Raw genomic sequence first — 19,479 nt, 5'->3', positions numbered from 1 at the left:
CCAACATGGGAGAAGCACCTATCCCTTCTTAATCTGCACCACGTGACCTTCCCCCACCAGACAGGAAACACACTACCTAAGCTGCCCTGATTTAAGGCAATAGTGAAAACACCAAAACCTTATTGCCAACAACTTAAAGCTCTTCTGTGCTCACAGTAGTTTTGGTGTTGATTTCCTCAGAGTAGAAACTAAACTGAAATTGAGAACTTGACATCGAGATATATGTTAATCAAGGTGCCCTCTTAGGGTGTCCAATGCTCCCAACTTGCCAGGGACTGAAGATTTTCCTAGGACACCAGAAAGTTTCCAGGGGCCAGGTAGCTGGCCACCCTCTCATGTTCAGCAACTAGGGCAGCGCTGGGAAGGCGCCCAGGGCCGGTGAGAGGTGCCTGCCTCCTGGGGAATGGGAGGGCAATGCGTGGTCTCCAGCGTTCCTTTCATTTGACAGTTGGTGGTCCCAGGTCCCTGCCCACCTCTGCATGTGCTCACACGGGCAGTCTGTCTGGCCCTGACTCACACCTGCAAGAAGTGGGGAGGGAGCTCTCTCCAGTCACCTCGAGTAAACCCCCGTTCTGGACTGTCCGTGTGGCGGTCCTGAGGGCCTGCACCCAGCCGTCCACCTGCAAGGGAGTGTCCTAGACACAGCTCAGAAGGCACTCACAGGAGACTCGCGGGAGGGTCTGCTCTGGCCTGTGACATCGCTTCTTTTTGCTACCTTGACTTTTTATTCCGTTTGGAAAGCGGACTTCCTCTAAAAGCCAGGAAAGCCACACTGTCCTTTACAGCAAGCAAGGTTCCAGCTGGCTGAAGACCAGGCTCCGAGGCCCCATTTCTAGTGTGTCTGCTTTCTCTTCAATTTAGGCTTCAAATGAATTTGAAGGGTGAAGGACCTCCAGGGATTGAAATAAGCCATTTGTATTTTGCATGTTTTATTTCCCATAGCTTGACTTTTTTTTTTTGACTTGACTTGACTTTGGATTTCATTTATGGTTCAGACAGACTGGCCAACAAATAGAAACCATCAACCAAAAGGGCCATAGAGAAATTCATGAATCAGACTTCTGATTCTATTTACTGCCTTCACTTCTGATTCTGTTTACTGCCTTCACTTCTGATTCTATTTACTGCCTTCACTTCTGATTCCGTTTACTGCCTTCACTTCTGATTCTGTTTACTGCCTTCACTTCTGATTCCGTTTACTGCCTTCACTTCTGATTCTACAGCCTCACTCCCCTTCACTCCCGCCCCTCCTTCCTTCCTTCTGTTTCCTGTCTCCCATCCCTAACACCAAGCTGCCTGTGTCCCCTTACTAGATATCTAGCCCTCTTAGAATGCAAGCGTATGATGGCAAGGAGCCTGGGGAGCCCCACTGCACAGTATTTGGCCCCCTCAATAAGTACGGCAGAAAGTGAAGAAGAACTAAAGAGCCTCTTGATGAAAGTGAAAGAGGAGAGTGAAAAAGTTGGCTTAAAGCTCAACATTCAGAAAACTAAGATCATGGCATCCGGTCCCATCACTTCATGGCAAATAGATGGGGGAACAGTGGAAACAGTGGCTGACTTTATTTTTGGGGGCTCCAAAATCACTGCAGATGGTGACTGCAGCCATGAAATTAAAAGACGCTTACTCCTTGGAAGGAAAGTTATGACCAACCTAGATAGCATATTCAAAAGCAGAGACATTACTTTGCAGACTAAGGTCCGTCTAGTCAAGGCTATGGTTTTTCCAGTAGCCATGTATGGATGTGAGAGTTGGACTGTGAAGAAGGCTGAGCACCGAAGAATTGATGCTTTTGAACTGAGGTGTTGGAGAAGACTCTTGAGAGTCCCTTGGACTGCAAGGAGATCCAACCAGTCCATCCTAGAGGAGATCAGTCCTGGGTGTTTATTGGAGGGACTGATGTTGAAGCTGAAACTCCAATACTTTGGCTACCTCATGTGAAGAGCTGACTCATTTGAAAAGACCCTGATGCTGGGAAAGATTGAGGGCAGGATGAGATGGTTGGATGGCATCACCGACTCAATGGACATGAGTTTGGGTAAACTCTGGGAGTTGGTAATGGACATGGAAGGCTGGCATGCTGCAGTCCATGGGGTCATAAAGAGTCGGACACGACTGAGCGACTGAACTGAACCGAAGGGAGCATCTGTGACCCTGTCATCATCAGCAGGCTGTCCTTGGTCACAGCTGCTACTGCCCAGAAGCATGAGAGCTTCAGCAGCAGGGTGTGAGTTTGCTGGTAATTTCCAATCTGGCACTGGAAATAAAGAGTCTTACTTAAGATCAAAACTGAGCATCCCTCACGCTTGCCTTTCCGGATCTGCTTCTGCTGCTTGGGTTCTCACTTTCTAAAACAATTACTGTTCTGTTTTGAGTTAAAGATGAATAGCTATCAATGGTTTAATACATTCTCACCTTCAGAAAGCATTTCAGTTTTAATGACAGTTTTCAAGGAGATAACGCCAAGATGACCACTGTAGAGCTGAGGCGTTGTAGCAGACAGTCAGGAAAATATTCTGAGCAGGAGCACATTTCCTGATGTTTCTGTATTTTCTCCCCATGAGCTGCTCCCTCCTACTTCCACAACCAGAAGTGTAAGCTCCTGGTTGAGAACTTAATTCCCTTCTCGTTTGATATTTCCAACCTGGAACATTCAATGATTCTATAAATTTACTTCACCACTGGAAACACAAGCAAAGTTTAAACACTTAACCACTGGGCATCACTTTGTTTTCCACAAAGAGAACCAGAAGAGTAAGAAATCACATTTACCTGAAGGAAGGAAATGACAGCTGCTGCTGGATTCTGCCATGGAAGCCAGATAGCACAGTGTCTGGACTGTTTCTGAAGTTACAGCTGCTCCAGCCCCTGAGGGTTTGTCCATTATCTCCATGGAAAGACAAGGTGAACCGTTTATTCTCCTTAAGAACCCTTAAGGTTCCCCCTAAGGGTCTCCGGTTGCTTCTGTGGAGTTGTGTGTAAGCCACCGTAGGACTGAAAGGGCAGCCAGCCTGGCTCGGTGAGAACAGTGACGTAGAGACCGTGGCTCAAGCCCACGTCTCCCTTTTGGGCAGATACAGACAGCGAAGCGGATGGGCATGGAGTCTGCCTTCACCAATGAGTTAACTAACATGAAAGGTTACAAACTATGCTCTCATTTCACCTTTGAGCTCATTTTACAACAATAACATGAATAAGCCATGAAGGAAAAAAATAAGCAGAAGACTGATGAAACAAAGGAAACCAATGTGCTAAATATCCAAACTGATTCTATTATATTCCAGCTCCGGGGAGAACTGGAGACTTCAGATGCCACGGGATTCTCCTAGTTCAGGTTTTAGAATGCACTCTTCATTTTGGCTGATAACCTGCTGTAATATTTAGGACGGAGAAAGCAAAAGATACGAGTAATTATAATAACCATAGCCTTGCTTCAATTTTTTCATATTGTACAAATTCACAAAGCTATATTAAAAAGGAAAAAAATAGTTTATTTCTCTGACACAGAATATACAATATTGCACTCATGTTGCAAGTAGTGTGTAAAAAAAGAGCATCTAGAATGCCACTGCAATCGTCCGGGCCTGACATTTCACGGTATCGCCAGCAATAACTAGCACCGCGCTTTAACCCACTGAAAAGGCCAACGCTTGATAAAGCCTGCTTTTTATTCCAGCATCAGTGACCAGCAGTTTAAAAACTATATGCAGAATAAGGAAACTTCAGTTATATAACTACCTTTCAGTCACATAACTACCTTTAAGTCTGAGGCTCTGGTAATCTATATCCATATATTAAAAGAACTAGATACTGTCAAGCTATTTTCCAGGTTTTATCAATAATTTTCCAGTCACTCTTCCTTTCCGTTGTACTTAATCCTATTACCTAATATGCTATTCTTTCCTGAACAAATGAGACTATTTTGCGGCAATACCTATTGTTCTTCTTTGTGAAACCAATTATAAACTTTTTTATTCAGACTGAGCTACAAAGTCTGATTTGCTCAGTCACTTCGCGATTTGGGTTAATTCTGAGTTAGGAAAGGACTTCCCACCTCCAGCCACACACTCAGGCCCTGAGCTGAGGCCTGAATCCAGACACACAAGAGGGAGTGTTAACCTGATCCTGCTGGGGTCTGGAGACACCCTGTTCCTGCCTTACACACACCCTGACATTCACTTCCTAGAGTCACTGTCACTCACACACAAATGCTTCTGGAAGACCTCAGAGCTTTTAAACAGTGACCAACTTGCTCTCCTGCTTCTCACCTGTCACTCGGGTGGTTGGCAGCTGTTTCTGCTGCTCAGTCACTTCAGTCGCGTCCGACTCCACGCGACCCTACGGACTGCAGCCTGCCAGGCTTCTCTGCTCATGGGATCCTCTAGGCAAGAGTACTGGAGTGGGTTGCCATGCCTTCCTCCAAGGGATCTCCGGGACCCAGGGGTTGGACCCGCGTCTCCTGCATCTCCGGCACTGCAGGCCAGTTCTCTACTACTGGGCCAGCAGGCAAGCCCACGTGAGCGGCAGAGTCCATATCATTTTCATCTCAGATAAATCTGACCGAGGATACGCTTCATCCTATTCTGACAGTAGAAAGGCACGTAACAATTTCACTCAAAGCATTCACATAGAAAATTAATGGAATCTGCAAATAGGGAAACTCCAAATACAAAAAGATCCTTTAGAGAGAATTCTCATCTTTGACATTTTCTTTTAAATTAAGTACAATCCAGTGGATAATAAATAGCAAAATAGCAGCATTAAAAAAAAAAAAAAACAGGGAAAATTTTCTCAGAGCAGGGCATCTTTGTCTTTATAGAGTCTGCACTGAAGGGGCACCCTCCCCAAATGCACAGCCGTGACTTACTGACAAGCAAGTCCCTGCAGTACTGAGCGCGGCAGAGTCCCGAGCGTGCCAGTGACAGTCAGATGAAGTCACTTAAACAGCAGACAGAGCGGTAACCCAGGGCAGCACGGCCAAAATTAGACTGGTAAGACCGAAACCACGCGAAATGTTGGAGAACTATCTGAAGACCGATACTCATGTGAAAATACGTATTTAACTCTAGGCCCTATTCTCACAGCAAAAGTTACAAAAATAGAATACAGTATTAAACAGATGCATGAATATATCAAAATTGGTTTAACAAATATTTTACTTTTGAGAAACCTATTTCTCTTCCCCCCTGTTCTAATAATTATATTCTTAGATATATCTTGATGAAACATGTAAGCTTTGACTGGGATTGTCTTTGGGTTGTTTTCATGGATATAAAATTTCTCTCCGAAGGTTCTGAACTTGAAATTTGTTTACTCTGAGTGTCATGAGCCAGGACAGGTTTAGGGTCAGAGTAACTCCTTACCAGTCACACTCCAACCCGACAGTCTCCCAGCTGCCCAAGGGGCCTTTGTTTCAAACATCCTATTCAGACAGAGTGAACTGCTGCCAAATTTGGAATGACTGAATGATAGATGAGGGTGCGAATTAGACCAAAATGTAGGGCATTTCACATGTCATGAGTCCATGGTCTGCCTAACAGAGGTCTTTTTTATCCTTTTCGGAAGTTGGGGACAAGAGATCCAAGGAGGCGTATCCGACACGGTGCCGCAGAAGAGGACCACTGACACAGATTTGGAGGAAGGACGCTTCAGTGTTCTGCCAACTCTCAAGAAACTGTCCAGGTACACAGAAAGGTTTCCTAGCAGCATTTCAACTCTATCTTTTCCTGTTACCACTGCATGTCCACAGCCCAGCAGGAGCGGCACTCACAGTGACCCTGCAGCTCTCACTCGAAAGATGGTCGACCGCACAGCTGGGAATCCACTGTGCTGAGAAAGGGAGGTCTATGTGTGAGTGTGCAAGTGTGAGCACATGTGTGCTCTTTGTTAGCCACAGTATTTGTGTAGAATACATCTTCTCATGATCACAAAACTTTGATTTAAACAGTGCCAATCTGTCCAGTATGACTGAAAGCAGTAAACACCATGGCATTTGTGTTTGAATTTCATGCTCTTTGCCTGTTTTCTTTTCAAAATTACTTATCATTAAAATGTATCATGGTACCTATTTGTCAGCAAGCCACTCAGAAAGATGCCCTTGAAAATATTCCCAAGCAGCTTTTCCTTCTTCTGCTGCCCTCTGGAAGCAAAAATAGATCCACCTAACACAAGAAAATATTTTCCAGAGCTTCAGCTGTGTCTTAACAGTTAAAACTCAACTAATTTCCAAGTTCTGTGTTCCCACCTTCTCCACAGCCTTTCAAACCTTCCGAAATGACAAGCTTCTTCAGTGGTGTGTTTCACTCCTGGGAAAAGAGCAATTACATGGATACTTGGGTACTCTAGACAAAACCTGGCAGTGAAGATGGGCCTGGGGTCCCAGCCATCCAGACATACTGCAAGGAGTCCCCGTCGTCCAGAAGTCTTGCTTCCTGAGGAGTAAGGAAAAAGCTGTCGATCAACACCAGTCTAGGCAACAGTTATAAAGCCAAGCATTGAATTACAAAGTTTGGTCCCTGCAGTCTTTGGTTTTATGATACTTTCTGTATCGCACACATCTCCTTTGTGCATTTAAAAATTTGAAAAGAAATAAGTAGCAAACATAGCTATCATCTTGTTGCTCTGTGTCCATTTCCCCGCAGGCCTTCTCCTGAGGCAGTAAAGAAACATTTCTTCGAACGCTGGTCAGTAAGGCCAGTGCTCACTAGCACAGAGCTGGACAGCGAAGCGGAACACAGAGCAAGCGGCCCAAACAGAATTTAAAAGGCAAACAGGCTCTGCCCTTTCAAACACAGTCCTGTCTGAAAGACTCAGGGGCTGGCCTGAAGATGGAGGTAGCCTTATTACAGCTCAAGTCACTACGTTCACCTAAACGCACTCCTACTTGGTGAGTACGAGCTTCCAAGCTGGAAAAGACCAAAGTGGGAAGGCAGGGGCGTCCCCGTTTGTCTGCATCATGCTCCGTGGTATCTGTGCAGATGCTGAGACAGTTCCACCCCCCCGCTTCCAGTTACCCAACATTATCAAAGAGAAATGTGAAAAGAGCTGGGGAATGCCTGATATTTTTGCTTTAAAATTGAACGATATTTATCCCTAAAAAATTCAAAGGACAAGTTGCCATTCTAACGATATTAAAATCAGTAACATATATTCTATGCACAAGATAGAAAACCAGAAACCTAAATTTTGGTAAGCCTCCCATTTTAATGAATTGAAGGCCAGGAAGATGATTAAACACCAGTAGACACAGGAGTGGTTTTCATGAATTTTACACTGGGAAATATGATACCAAAATTATCCACGTGTAACTGTCAGTCACGGAGCCCAGTGGAATCACAAGCAGCTTCTATAAGTCATTCTCTAGCTCTGATGGTCTCACTTTCGAAAAGTAAATATTTTTAATCCATGGGGTAATAAATTTATGAACTTCTTATTTAATTCTGGATGAAATATTTTTATTTTACTTTATAGTACCTCTATCTACCGAGACAAAACCCTTCACATAAAATACATTTTCTTTTTCACCTAGAAAAGACATCTTCGGTCATCTGAAATTTTCTGAAATTTTCATGAAATCCTAAAACAAATCTGTATGGATTCCAGCACAAATGTCACAATAAACTGAAGAAAAATCACAGCTGTAGCTTTGTTTCCACGGCTCCCAGAAGTCAGGGAACTCTCAGGCAAGTCATCCTGTGACGAAGGTTGGCTGCATTTTGCTCAGGCTGCAAGAAGACCATCACCAGCGAAGGCAAAGGGTCTGCAGCCTGTCCTGACTCTTCTTCAGAGGGATGTCACGTCTGAAGGCGGTGAATCGAGGGGACTGTGGTCAGGACAGACACTGTCCTCGTTTGGAGAATGAGGACATTCCACTGGAACCCATGGCTGGTAATTCTAGTATTCTATTGCCCAGTGTAAAATTCATGAAAATTCACTGTCTACTGGTGTTTAATCACCTTCCTGTCCTTCAATTCATTAAAATGGGAGGCCTGCCATAAGTTGGAGAAAGGACATGCATTTCTTCCTCACAATTCTCCAAGCAGCAAGCCCTTAGGTCTCTTGGGTTGAAGTTCAAAGAACTTGAGCTGTTTGGGGTCTATGAGAGTAAATTTGTAGAGAAAATCTTTACAGAGCTGGTGCTTGCCAATGACACACAGCAAACTGGGCAGGTTCTGTGTAACAACCATCTCTCTTCTCTGGACGGTAACATGAAACAGCTCGGAAGACAGGTGATGCGGTCCCCTGCTCAAAAAAGCAGCACTGTGAAGAGGGAGGCGGCTGGCGAGTGAGTGCACCTCCGCTCTCCTGCAAAGCCATCCTGGGCAGCCCCCTGCACCTCTGCTCTCCCGCAGAGTCATCCTGGGCAGCCCCCTGACCCCATGCCACTTTCCTCTGGCCTCAACTACTCCCCTTTGTGGTGAAGGTCATGTCACAATAGACAAGATTTTTGTTGTTGTTGTCTTTATCATTGTTTCCTTTTCTAGGTTACAGTCACGAAACACAGACAAACACATTTCAGACTATATGGAATTACAAAGTGTAGAGGCTGGAAACCCTCTGCTCTCCACGTTCATTTTATGGACAATGGGAGCCTAAGCTAAAAGTGGGGGAGTGATTCCTAACAGAATACAGCCTCCCAGCTCCCCACTGAGAGCTCCATCAGCTACACCATGACCCTCTGGGACAGTCAGCCTCTGCAGCTTCCCTCCACCATATCAAGGTGTTCATGGCCAACCCTAACCCTGGCCAGTAGTCACTCACCTCAGGCCCCAAGACAACTGGTGAAAAGTGCGAGTCAATCTACTGCTTTTAGTTTAAATTCTGATCGCCATTATACATTCTGTGGGGACTCAGGTTAGGGGAAATGCAATAATCCTCAATAAACTACAAGGGAGTCTGTAAGTCATGACCCTTCTGAATTCAGAAGAACACTGAACCCTTCTCTTTTTATGAACTGTCACATCTGTATTAAGACCATGGCCACTTGGGGAAGTTGGGCATTTTTCAGGCCTCAAACACAGGTGAGCTGTGTGCAAACACGACTTAGGGCAGGCTCCCCCACCATGCTGAAGACGGATACCGTGTCTCAAATTAGTTTATCTCAAGGGCAGACAAAATACTTCTATCACATTAACTTTACAAACTCTTACAGCAAGTCGTCAGTGCAGGGTCAGAGAAAACAAGATGCTGTAGTGCTTAAAATCTTGGTTCTCAAAGAGAACCCTGAAAAGGCGTCTTCCCTTCTCCCTTCGCTACCCCCAGAAACACCCTCTCCACAGAGGAGACAGTGAAAATAAGCATCCCTTAGCTCCTTGAGGAAAAACTTCCTGAGATCAGGCTTGAGATACTGACTCCAAGGAGAAGAAACACACCTCCGCTGCTATCATCAGAGGCAAAGAAAACGGAATCCCTGCCAAGCAGACCTCTAGGACATTCGTTGGGATCTAGTCCCTCCCTCAATTCAAAAAACGGAAGCTCTTTCTTGGGCACAAAGCTGCCCCAACGCATCTCCTTAGAAAGGTCTCGAAACAATCTGAACAAAATTTAGGCAAAAATCTTTTAGCTAAATGAGTGTCAAATGGCTGCGAAGATCCTGTAGAGAAGTCCTCCTCCCTCTCGGCTCGGCGAAGGCCTCCAGGAGGCGCACAGCCTTCCTTTCTAGGGAGGGGCGATCGCGGCCCCCCCAGGGCCCCCGCGGACCTGACCGGTCAGCTGGCATCAAAGCTCTGGACCCACGCAGAGCCCTCAGGCTCTTTCAACGCAGGGAAAGAGCAGAGGTGTAAAAGCACTTTCTGATGGAGCGTTTAGAATGCCGATTTCTCCTCTCTTTACAGTGAGAAGCCAACTGGGAAGCACTTGGTGTACAGAGTTGCCTTTCCTGGCAGCCAGAAGCCGCCCGCTCAGGAGAGCCGGCACAGGCCCACAGGCCGGGTCTGGCAGCCCTCCGACGCAGGCGGCCCTGCGGCTCTCTCTCCCGGCCCCGAGTTGCTTTAGAAGGCAGGGTCCCCCAGCTCGGTCCCTCCCCAGGACCTCACAGGCGCGCCTCACAGACAGCCCTCCCGGGCCCGCGGACGCACACCTCGGCCGGGGTCTCCTGTGTCTGTCACGCGGGGCCCTGCGGCCCCTGGCCGGGCGCCTGCGTGGCCTTCTTGCAGGTGTACAGCCACTTGATGATGCGCGCGTTCCTCTCGACCACCGAGGTGGCGCTGGGCACCTGCTCCGCCAGCGCCTCCTCCTGCAGCCCCTGGTCGTCCCCGCTGCGCCGGGAGAAGCCGCTGTCGGAGGTGGCCACGCTCACGCTGCGGACCTTGAGGGCGCCGCGGTCCGACTCGGCCGAGAAGTTCTCCCGCCCGAGCGCCTCCACCACGTCGGGCTCCAGGCCGCAGTACCGGAAGAAAGTGTCCGATTCGGCCAAGGACGCGGAGCAGCGCGAGCTGAGGTCCGACTGCGAGCGCTGCAGCCCCCGGCGCCTCGCCCCCAGCAGCTCCGCGCCGCGGGCCGCAGCCGAGACCCCGGGGGGCGTCCCGACGGAGCCGGCGGGCGCGGGGGGCGTGGAGGGGCCAGGCTCGGCCCGGGCGGCCCCCTGGGCCCTGCCCCCCCACTCCGCTCCCACCCGGGCAGCGCCGGGAGGCTCGGGCGTCTTGTCCTTGCTCGGCCCCTGGAAGAGCTTCTTCACCAGGCTTGCCCTGGGGCTGTCGGCTCCCGACGCGCGGGCGAACTCGCACTTCTGACGGTAGATGACCAGCGAGTCCGGCCTCAGCGGCTTCCGCGCTATAGCCCTGCGCACCCCGGGCGCCGGGACGCACGCCTGCCCTCCGGTCGCCTCGGGGCTGCTGCCCCCGCCAGCCGGGCCTGGGCCGGCCCCGGGCGGGCCGCGCACGTACTTGGCGCGGTCGGCCGCCAGCCTCTCCACCGCGCTCCTGCGAGCCGGCCCGGCCGCGTCCGGGGCCGCGGGGGTCCCGGCGTCTCGAGACCAGAGCCGCGCGCTCACGGGCGCGTCCAGAGCGCGCATCCTCCAGGCCCGGCCCGCCGCGGAGGCGCTCTCGGGCTGCGCGCGGGCGTCCGCGGACCAGCTCCGGAGTCGGTTCCGCGTGAGCGGCGGCGCCCCGGGGCCCGGCCGCCCGGGGCGGGGGCAGAGTCCGCTCGGACCGGCGCACCGCCCGCCGGACCCGCCCCTCCCGGCCCGCCCTCTCCTCGCGCCGGGCCCGCCAGCCCGTTCCGGGTCCCGCCGGGCTCCGCGCGGCCCCGCTCCGGGGTCAGGGCCGAGCCCCGCGCGCGCAGGGCGGAGGGCCGCGGGGGGGCCGCGCCGGTGCGGGCCCGCGGGCCCCCCAACCCTTCCCGGCCGCGGGCGCGCTCCCCTCCGGCGCCGGCACTTCCGGAGCGGGGAGGGCAGAGCGGCTCCGGCGCCGCCCCCGCCCCCGGCAGGTGTCTCCTGCCCTTTGGATTCTTAAAGTGACCTCGGGATGTTTGAAAAGTGGCTTTGATTTCCTGGAGCGCTCTCGCAGGGCACTCCTCCTACACGGCAGGAAAGGAAAGGCTAGGACGCGCCGCCGGACAGGTCAGTCTGTGTGTCAGGCAGAAGGGAGCCAGGAACCGGGACTGGGTCCAGGCTCAGCCAGACGGCCTGCGGTGGCCCGACCAGACTGGACCGTCTGGTGCCGGGGCTCGCGAGAGAGCAGCGACTGCGGAGGCAAGGCTCAGGGATTCGGGAAAACCCTGAACACATTCCCAGAAGACTGCTGTTTCCACCGTAATCAGTGTAACACGGAAACCACGGGTTCACCAGGGGAGTGAATCAGTCTAGGAATGCTGAAACGTCTAAGGGAAAACGTTGCCAAAATTCCATTCTTTCAAAAGCTGGAAGAAGGACTGACAGTATCTGCCGGACAGTGATACGTCCACGTTATCTCCTGTGAAAGCCAACTCCACAATACGCTGACCTTTTGAGGCGGTGGTTGAGTGCGCCTGGTGCGGGGCAACACCGCAACACCTGGGGGCAGACAGGAGGTTGCCTTAGGTCCCGGCCGGCTGCTCTTGTTTTTTGCTTGTTTGTTAACAGAAATGCCAATGGGCACAACCGGACTGGTGGTGAGTGAGCAGGGGCAGAAGCTCAAGGATTTCAAACAGGTTTGGCAAACTGCACCCACTGACCACCAACCATCCAGAATCCCAGCAGGTGCCAAGTGGGTCTTCAGACCTGGAGTTTCGCTGAGGTTATATCCTATAGTCAGTGATAGAAACGCAAGAAACGAGGTCTCCTGAGAACCAGGCTACCCTGTTAGTGTCACCAGAAAATGGCACACTGACGTGAAAAGATGCCTGTGGTCCTGAAGCGAGAGAGAGAGAGAGAGAGAGAGAGAGAGAGAGAGAGAGAGAGAGAGAGTGAGAGAGAGAGAGAGAGAGAGAGAGAGAGAGAGAGAGAGAGAGGGAGAGAGAGAGAGAGAGAGAGAGAGAGAGAGAGAGAGAGAGAGAGAGAGAGAGAGAGAGAGAGAGAGAGAGAGAGAGAGAGAGAGAGAGAGAGAGAGAGAGAGGGAGAGAGACAGACAGAGAGAGAGAGAGAGAGAGAGACAGACAGAGAGAGAGAGAGACAGACAGAGAGAGAGACAGAGAGAGAGAGGGAGAGAGACAGAGAGAGAGAGACAGAGACAGAGAGAGAGAGAGAGAGAGAGAGAGAGGCGGAGCCTCTGCTAGCTCCAGGGATGGACAGACAGGACGCTGGTGGTGGGAGGGCCTGGTGGGAGCCCAACGCCCGGCTTTTGCTCAGGCTGCCTTGTCTATTTCAGGCAGAGGAAACGCGCCTTTCTAATTGCTTAGCCCCGAATGCCTCCTTTCCGTGCTTACACTGGCAGTTCAGAGAGAGAGAACTCCTAAGCATAGGGTATCCGGACTTTGTCTGAGCCTGGGTCCACCATTTACTAGCTCTACTCCATTGGACAGAAAACAAAGCTCTCAGGGCCTTTGCTCTGTCGTTTGTAAAAATCTTCATTTGTAGAGCTTAGAGAGTTCACTGCTTTTTAGTGAGCACCAAATGCGGTCTCTGGCCCAGCTTCTGGAGGGGCTGCCTGGTCGGACTTCTCAGTGTCTCTTGTTAGGGTCAGGCTGCTCCCCTGTGAACGAGACCACATTACTTCCACCTGCGGGGACAGTTATTAATGGGTTAGCACTGTCTGGTACAGATCAAATTTTCTTTTTAAAATTTTTTTTATTTGGAAGACAATTGCTTTACAACACAGACCAACTTTTCAGTAAATAAATGTTTTAATTATGGTGGTTATGATTAGTGGATTATCACATTTTAAATAAGGTTAGTGATTTCACATATGAGTATTGAATAAAACTACTATAAAGTTGTATTTAAGACATAGATAGTAAGATACTGACAAGAAAATTTTCTCCATAAATTTTTCTCACGGCTCAGCTGGTAGCTTAGACTTTGAGCCTCATTTCTCCCTGGCATCATCTCCAAATACATGATCAGAGCTGGAATAATGCTTACAGACCCAATGATCAAGAAACTCTCCTCCAGAGAATATGTCCTGTGGAACCAAGAAGAGAGATGTTCACGGTATGAAGATATTCACTGCACACAAGCAGTCGAAATCAACCTACATTCAACAAAAGAAAGAAAGTTAGATAGTGGATGACACACCCATGGGATGGAGCATCACGCGACCATGTATAGTCATGCTTCCATAGGATATTTTATGGAGTGTAAAATGATCAGGACGTATGTGCAATTTTAAAAATAGGACAAATATAGTGGCAGTCTTGAGTAAATAGCTAAATATCATGAAACCTACAGAGACTAAATCATGAAGAAATAGGAAATCCACATAGACCTATAGCTAGTAGGAGATTGAATGAGATGTCAGATGCCTCCCATCAGAGAAAAACCTTGTACCTGATTACTGAGTGACAAACTTTTAAAGAGGAACTAACCAATTCTGCTTCTGCTGCTGCTGCTAAGTCGCTTCAGTCGTGTCCGACTCTGTGTGACCCCACAGAGGACAGCCCACCAGGCTCCGCCGTCCCTAAAGTGAAGAGGAGGGAACAGGTGCCAACTCGTCCTATAAGGCCTGCATTACCCCACTTCCCCGGTGGCTCAGAGGTTAAAGCGCCTGCCTGCAATGTGGGAGACCCGGGTTCGATCCCTGGGTCGGGAAGATCCCCTGGAGAAGGAAATGGCAATCCACTCCAGTATTCTTGCCTGGAGAATCCCATGGACGGAGAAGCCTTACATACAGTCCACGGGGTCGCAAAGAGTCGGACATGACTGAGTGACTTCACCTTCACCTTTACCCCATACCAAAATCACACAAAGATAAAATAAGAAATCTACATATTAATATCCCTTATGAACATTAATGCAAAACTGTTTAACAAAATACTAACAAGCATAATTCAGCAGCATATTGAAAGGATTCTCTACAAGTGGGATTTATTTCTGGAATGCAAGGGTGGTTCAGTGTATGAAAATAAAACAATATAATATCAACAGAATGAAGAGAAAGAAAAACATACACTGTTAGGATTCAAAAAAAAGCACTTGACAAAATTCAAGATACTTTCGAGATAAAAACACGCAACAAACTAAGAATAGAAGGAAATTACTTCAGTGTAATGAAAGTCATCTGTGAGAAAGCTAGAGTGAACATTAAGCCCAACAGCAAGAGACTGAAAGCTTTTTCTCTAAGATTAGACACAGGGAAGGGCGCCTGCCTTCGCTGCTTCTGTCCCGCGCAGTCCTGAGTCCAGCCAGAGTAACATGGCGAGAAAAAGACACAAAGCCATTCCGATTAGACGGGAAGGAGTGAAATCTCTGTTTCCAGATGGTGTGATCTTATATGTAGCAAATGCTGAAGATTCCAGAAAAAAAAAACTGTTAGAAAAAGATTCCGGAAAGTAGGAGGATACAGGTTAACACGCAGAAATCAGCTGCACTCATCTGTACTAACTGACCGATCTGAGAAGAAGCTACAAAGCAGCTGCATTTACTATGGTCTCCAAATAATGAGCAAAATACCCAGGAATTAAACCAGGAGGTAGAAGACTTTTATGATGAAAACTACAAAACACCACTAAAAGAAATTAAAGAAGACATAAATTGAGCTACATCCCATGTTAATAGTTTGGAAGACTTAATCTTGTTAAAAACCCAGTACAACCCCAAATGATCTATAAATAAAATCTAATCCCTATGTAAATCCTAATGATATTTTTACAGAAATAGGAAAAAAAAAAAACAAACCTATCCTAAAATTCGTCTAAAACATCTAGGAGCCCCAAAGAGAAAAAAAAAAAAAACCACTCCTGGTTTTATAACTTACTGCCAAAATAAATCAAAAAGTCAGACGTTAACATAAAGATAGATTAAAGACCAGTGGAATAGAATAGACTCTTAAAATAAACCCTCAGATATATGGTTGAATGAATTTTTATAGGGAGTGCCAAGATGAATAAGGAAGGGATAGTCTTTGCAACAAATGGTGCTAGATAAACTGGCTATCCTCATGCAAGGAATGCAGCTGGGCTCTTACCTAACTCCATATAAAAGAAATTACATCAAATTGGATCAAGAACCTAAACATAAGATCTAACACAGTACAGATCGTCGAAGAAGACACAGGACCAAACTTTATAACGTTGAAATTGGCAGCGATTCTTGGATACGACACCAAAGGCACAGGCAGCAACAACAAAAGCAAATTGAAATTCATAAAAATGTTCTAAAATGTGTGCATCGAAATCACTGTTCACAGACTAAAGCGGCAACCCGCAGGATGGGAGAGAATGCTTGCCAGTCGTGTATCTGACATGGAATTAATAACCAGAGTATATAGAAAACTCCTAAAATTCAGCAACACAAAAACCCAACTCAAAAGCGGACGATAAATTTAGACAGTTCTCCATAAAAGATTACACAAATGGTCAATAAGCATATGAAAAGATGTTCAGTATCAGTTATCATTAGGAAAGCGTAAATCTGAACTACAAAGATACACCACTTCATGCCCGTTAGGACGGCGACTATCAAGAAAGGGCGGTCAGAAAGCAGCACGTGCGGGTGACGCTTCGGAGACACCGGGACCCTGTGCACTCTTGGTATACAATGATGAGACCTCCGTGGAAGAAAATTACAACTAGAGTTACCCTGTGTCCCAACAATTACACTTCTGGTTGTATATCCAAAAGAAGTGAAGCAAGATCTTGAGGAGATATTTGTATACCAAGTTCATAGTAACATTGTTCACAATAGCTAAAATATTGAAGCAACCCAAGAGTCCTTCAGTAGATAAATGAATCAGCAAAATGTGTATATGTCCAACAGAATATCACTCAGCCTGAAAAAGGAAGAGATTGTCGCAGTGGACTGCAACAATGGACGACCATGAAGACGTTAGGCCAAGTGAGACAGGCCAACTACAAAAAGCCGAATGCAGTGCGCCTCCACTTACGGAGTTACTTAGGGGAGTCAAAAAATTGTGGAGACAGAAATTTCAATGGTGGTCGCCTGAGCTAGGGGAGGGGATTCTGGGGAGTGATTGTTCAACGGGTCGAGTTCCAGTCTTACAAGACAGAAAGAGTTGTGGAGATGGATGGTGGTGATCGTTGCAGGACAACGTGAATACATTTAACATCACTGAACTGAACACTTGAAATAGTTAAGACGTTAATTGTCATGTTATACGAGTAACAAGAAATATTTTACCATAATAAAAAAGTGGAAAAAAGCAAAACCTGTGATACAATCATACTCAGAAATAGGAATAAACTGATCCGCCCGACTTGCGTGAATCTACAGTGAACTGTGTTGAAAAAAGGTCCACCCTGAAAGTGTGCACATGTATGGTTTTATTTGTGTAGCATTCTCACAACGACAAAACTGAAGCGATGACCACATTGGCGGTGCCAAGGCTAAGGGAAGGAGTGGGAGAGAAGTGGGGCTGAGCACAAAATGGCAGGATGCGACACCGCTGTGGTGGCGGGAACGTTCTGCGTCTGCGCTGTATGACTGTCAGCATCCTGGTCTTCAAATTTTATTATGGTTTCGCAGATATCACCATTGGCATAAACTGGGTCAGGGACACCCTGCATATCCCTGTATTTTTTCTTGTATCTGCATGTGATGCTGTCTTTTTATCTCAAAATACGTCTAACAATTAAAAACTAAAGCAGCAGTGTGGGCCAGTGAGTGAATGAATCCGTGTGTCAGTTGGTCCAGTCCTTCGGGTCCTGAGCATGTCGCAGAACACGCTGCTTATGTGCAGCACGTTCACTGGCACTTGCTGTGAGCGGAACGCCGTTCCAGCTGCCAAGATACAGCAAAAAACATGCTAGAAAATACGCACAAGCCGCACTTCAGGCTATGCATTTTTTCACAAGTCGATTGACTCTTAGTGCTTCTGCCTCGATGATCAGTGTTCCAAGTGTCTGCGTGTGTTCCTGGGCCAATCCCTCCTCTTCTCGTTAAGCCTGTTTCACTTCAGTATGTTCACAACCAGGGAAAATTACTAAGGCATTTTGCTCTCCATTGTGTTTAATTACAGGGGCTCCCTGACTTATCAACACCTAGATTCAACGGACTAGATCTGATAGAGTGCCTGAAGAACTATGGATGGAGGTTCGTGACATCGTACAGGAGGCACCAATCAAGACCATCCCCAAGAAAAAGAAATGCAAAAAGGCAAAATGGTTGTCTGAGAAGAGCTTACAAATAGCTGAGAAAAAAAAGAGAAGTGAAAGCAAAGGAGAAAAGGAAAGACACACCCATTTGGAGAGGAGAGTTCCAAAGAACAGCAAGGCGAGATGAGAAAGACTTCCTCAGCGATCAATGCAAAGAAACAGAGAAAAACAATAGAATGGGAAAGACTCGAGATTTCTTCAAGAAAATTAGACATACCGAGGGAATATTTCATGCAAAGATGGGCACAATAAAGGACAGAAATGGTATGGACTTAATAGAAGCAGATATTAAGAGATGGCAAGAATACACAGACGAAACACAAAATAGATCTTTATGACCAAGATAACAAAGATGGTGTGACCACTCGCCTAGAGCCAGACATCCTGGAATGTAAAGTCAAGTGGACCTTAGGAAGCATCACTACGAACAAAGCTAGTCGAGGTGATGAAATTCCAGTTGAGCTATTTCAAATCCTGAAAGATGATGCTGTGAAAGTGCTGCACTCAATATGCCAGCAAATTTGGAAAACTCAGCAGTGGCCCTAGGACTGGAAAAAGTCAGTTTTCATTCCAATCCCAAAGAAAGGCAATGCCAAAGACTGCTCAAACTACTGCATAGCTGCACTCATCTCACACACTAGTAAAGTAATGCTCAAAATTCTCCAAGCCAGGCTTCAACAGTACATGAACCATGAACTTCCAGATGTTCAATCTGGATTTCAAGAAGACGGAACCAGAGATGAAATTGCCAACATCCTTTGGATCATTGAAAAAGCGAGAGAGTTCCAGAAAAACATCTACTTCTGCTTTATTGACTATGCCAAAGCCTTTGACTGTGTGGATCACAAGAAACTGTGGAAAATTCTTCAAGAAATGGGAATACCAGACCACCTGACCTGCCTCTTGAGAAATCTGTATGCAGGTCAGGAAGCAACAGTTAGAACTGGACATGGAACAACAGACCGGTTCCAAATAGGAAAAGGAGTACGTCAAGGCTGTACATTGTCACTCTGCTTATTTAACTTACATGCAGAGTACATCATGAGAAATGCTGGGCTGGAAGAAACACAAACTGGAATCAAGATTGCCAAGAGAAATATCAATAAGCTCAGATATGCAGATGACACCAGCCTTATGGCAGAAAGTGGAGAAGAACTAAAGAGCCTCTTGATGAAAGCGAAAGAGGAGAGTGAAGAAGCTGGCTTAAAGCTCAACATTCAGGAAACTAAGATCATGGAATCTGATCCCATCACTTCATGGCAAATGGATGGGGAAACAATGACAGACTTTAATTTCTTGGGCTCCAAAATCACTGCAGATGGTGACTGCAGCCATGAAACTAAATGATGCTTGCTCCTTGGAAGAAAAGCTGTGACCAAACTAGACAGCATACTAAAAAGCAGAGACATTACTTTGGCAACAAAGGTCTGTCTAGTTAAAGCTATGGTTTTTCCAGTGGTCATGTATGGATGTGAGAGTTGGACTATAAAGTTGGGCACTGAAGAACTGATGCTTTTGAACTGCGGTGCCTGAAGAACTGATGCTTTTGAAGACTCTTGAGAGTCCCTTGGACTGCCAGGAGATCCATCCAGTCAATCCAAAAGGAAATCAGTCCTGAATATTCATTGCAAGGACTGATGTTGAAGCTGAAGCTCCAATACTTTGGCTACCTAATGCAAAGAACTGACTCATTGGAAAAGACCCTAATCCTGGAAAAAATTGACGGTGGAAGGAGAAGGGGAAGACAGAGGATGAGATGGTTGAATGGCATCATTGACTCAATGGCCATGAGTTTGA

At 47.3% G+C, this 19,479-nt stretch overlaps 1 protein-coding gene across 1 annotated transcript in view; it reads right to left on the bottom strand.

Moving 5' to 3' along the window:
• Positions 1–3,559: 3,559 nt before the first annotated feature.
• Positions 3,560–19,479, bottom strand: part of FAM110C (family with sequence similarity 110 member C) — a 36,491-nt gene continuing 20,571 nt past the window's right edge. Inside the window, exons 2-3 of the mRNA XM_068973667.1 lie at positions 10,079–11,445; positions 3,560–6,431 (exon numbers count right to left, since the gene is read on the bottom strand). Of these exons, the coding sequence (XP_068829768.1) occupies positions 10,103–11,445 (1,343 nt within the window). The 3' untranslated portion in view covers positions 3,560–6,431; positions 10,079–10,102. The remainder of the gene's footprint in view (positions 6,432–10,078; positions 11,446–19,479) is intronic.

This window comes from Capricornis sumatraensis, chromosome 6 (assembly GCF_032405125.1).
Source record: "Capricornis sumatraensis isolate serow.1 chromosome 6, serow.2, whole genome shotgun sequence".
Taxonomy (NCBI): Eukaryota; Metazoa; Chordata; class Mammalia; order Artiodactyla; family Bovidae; genus Capricornis; species Capricornis sumatraensis.
This window is presented reverse-complemented; position numbering and strand designations above follow the sequence as displayed.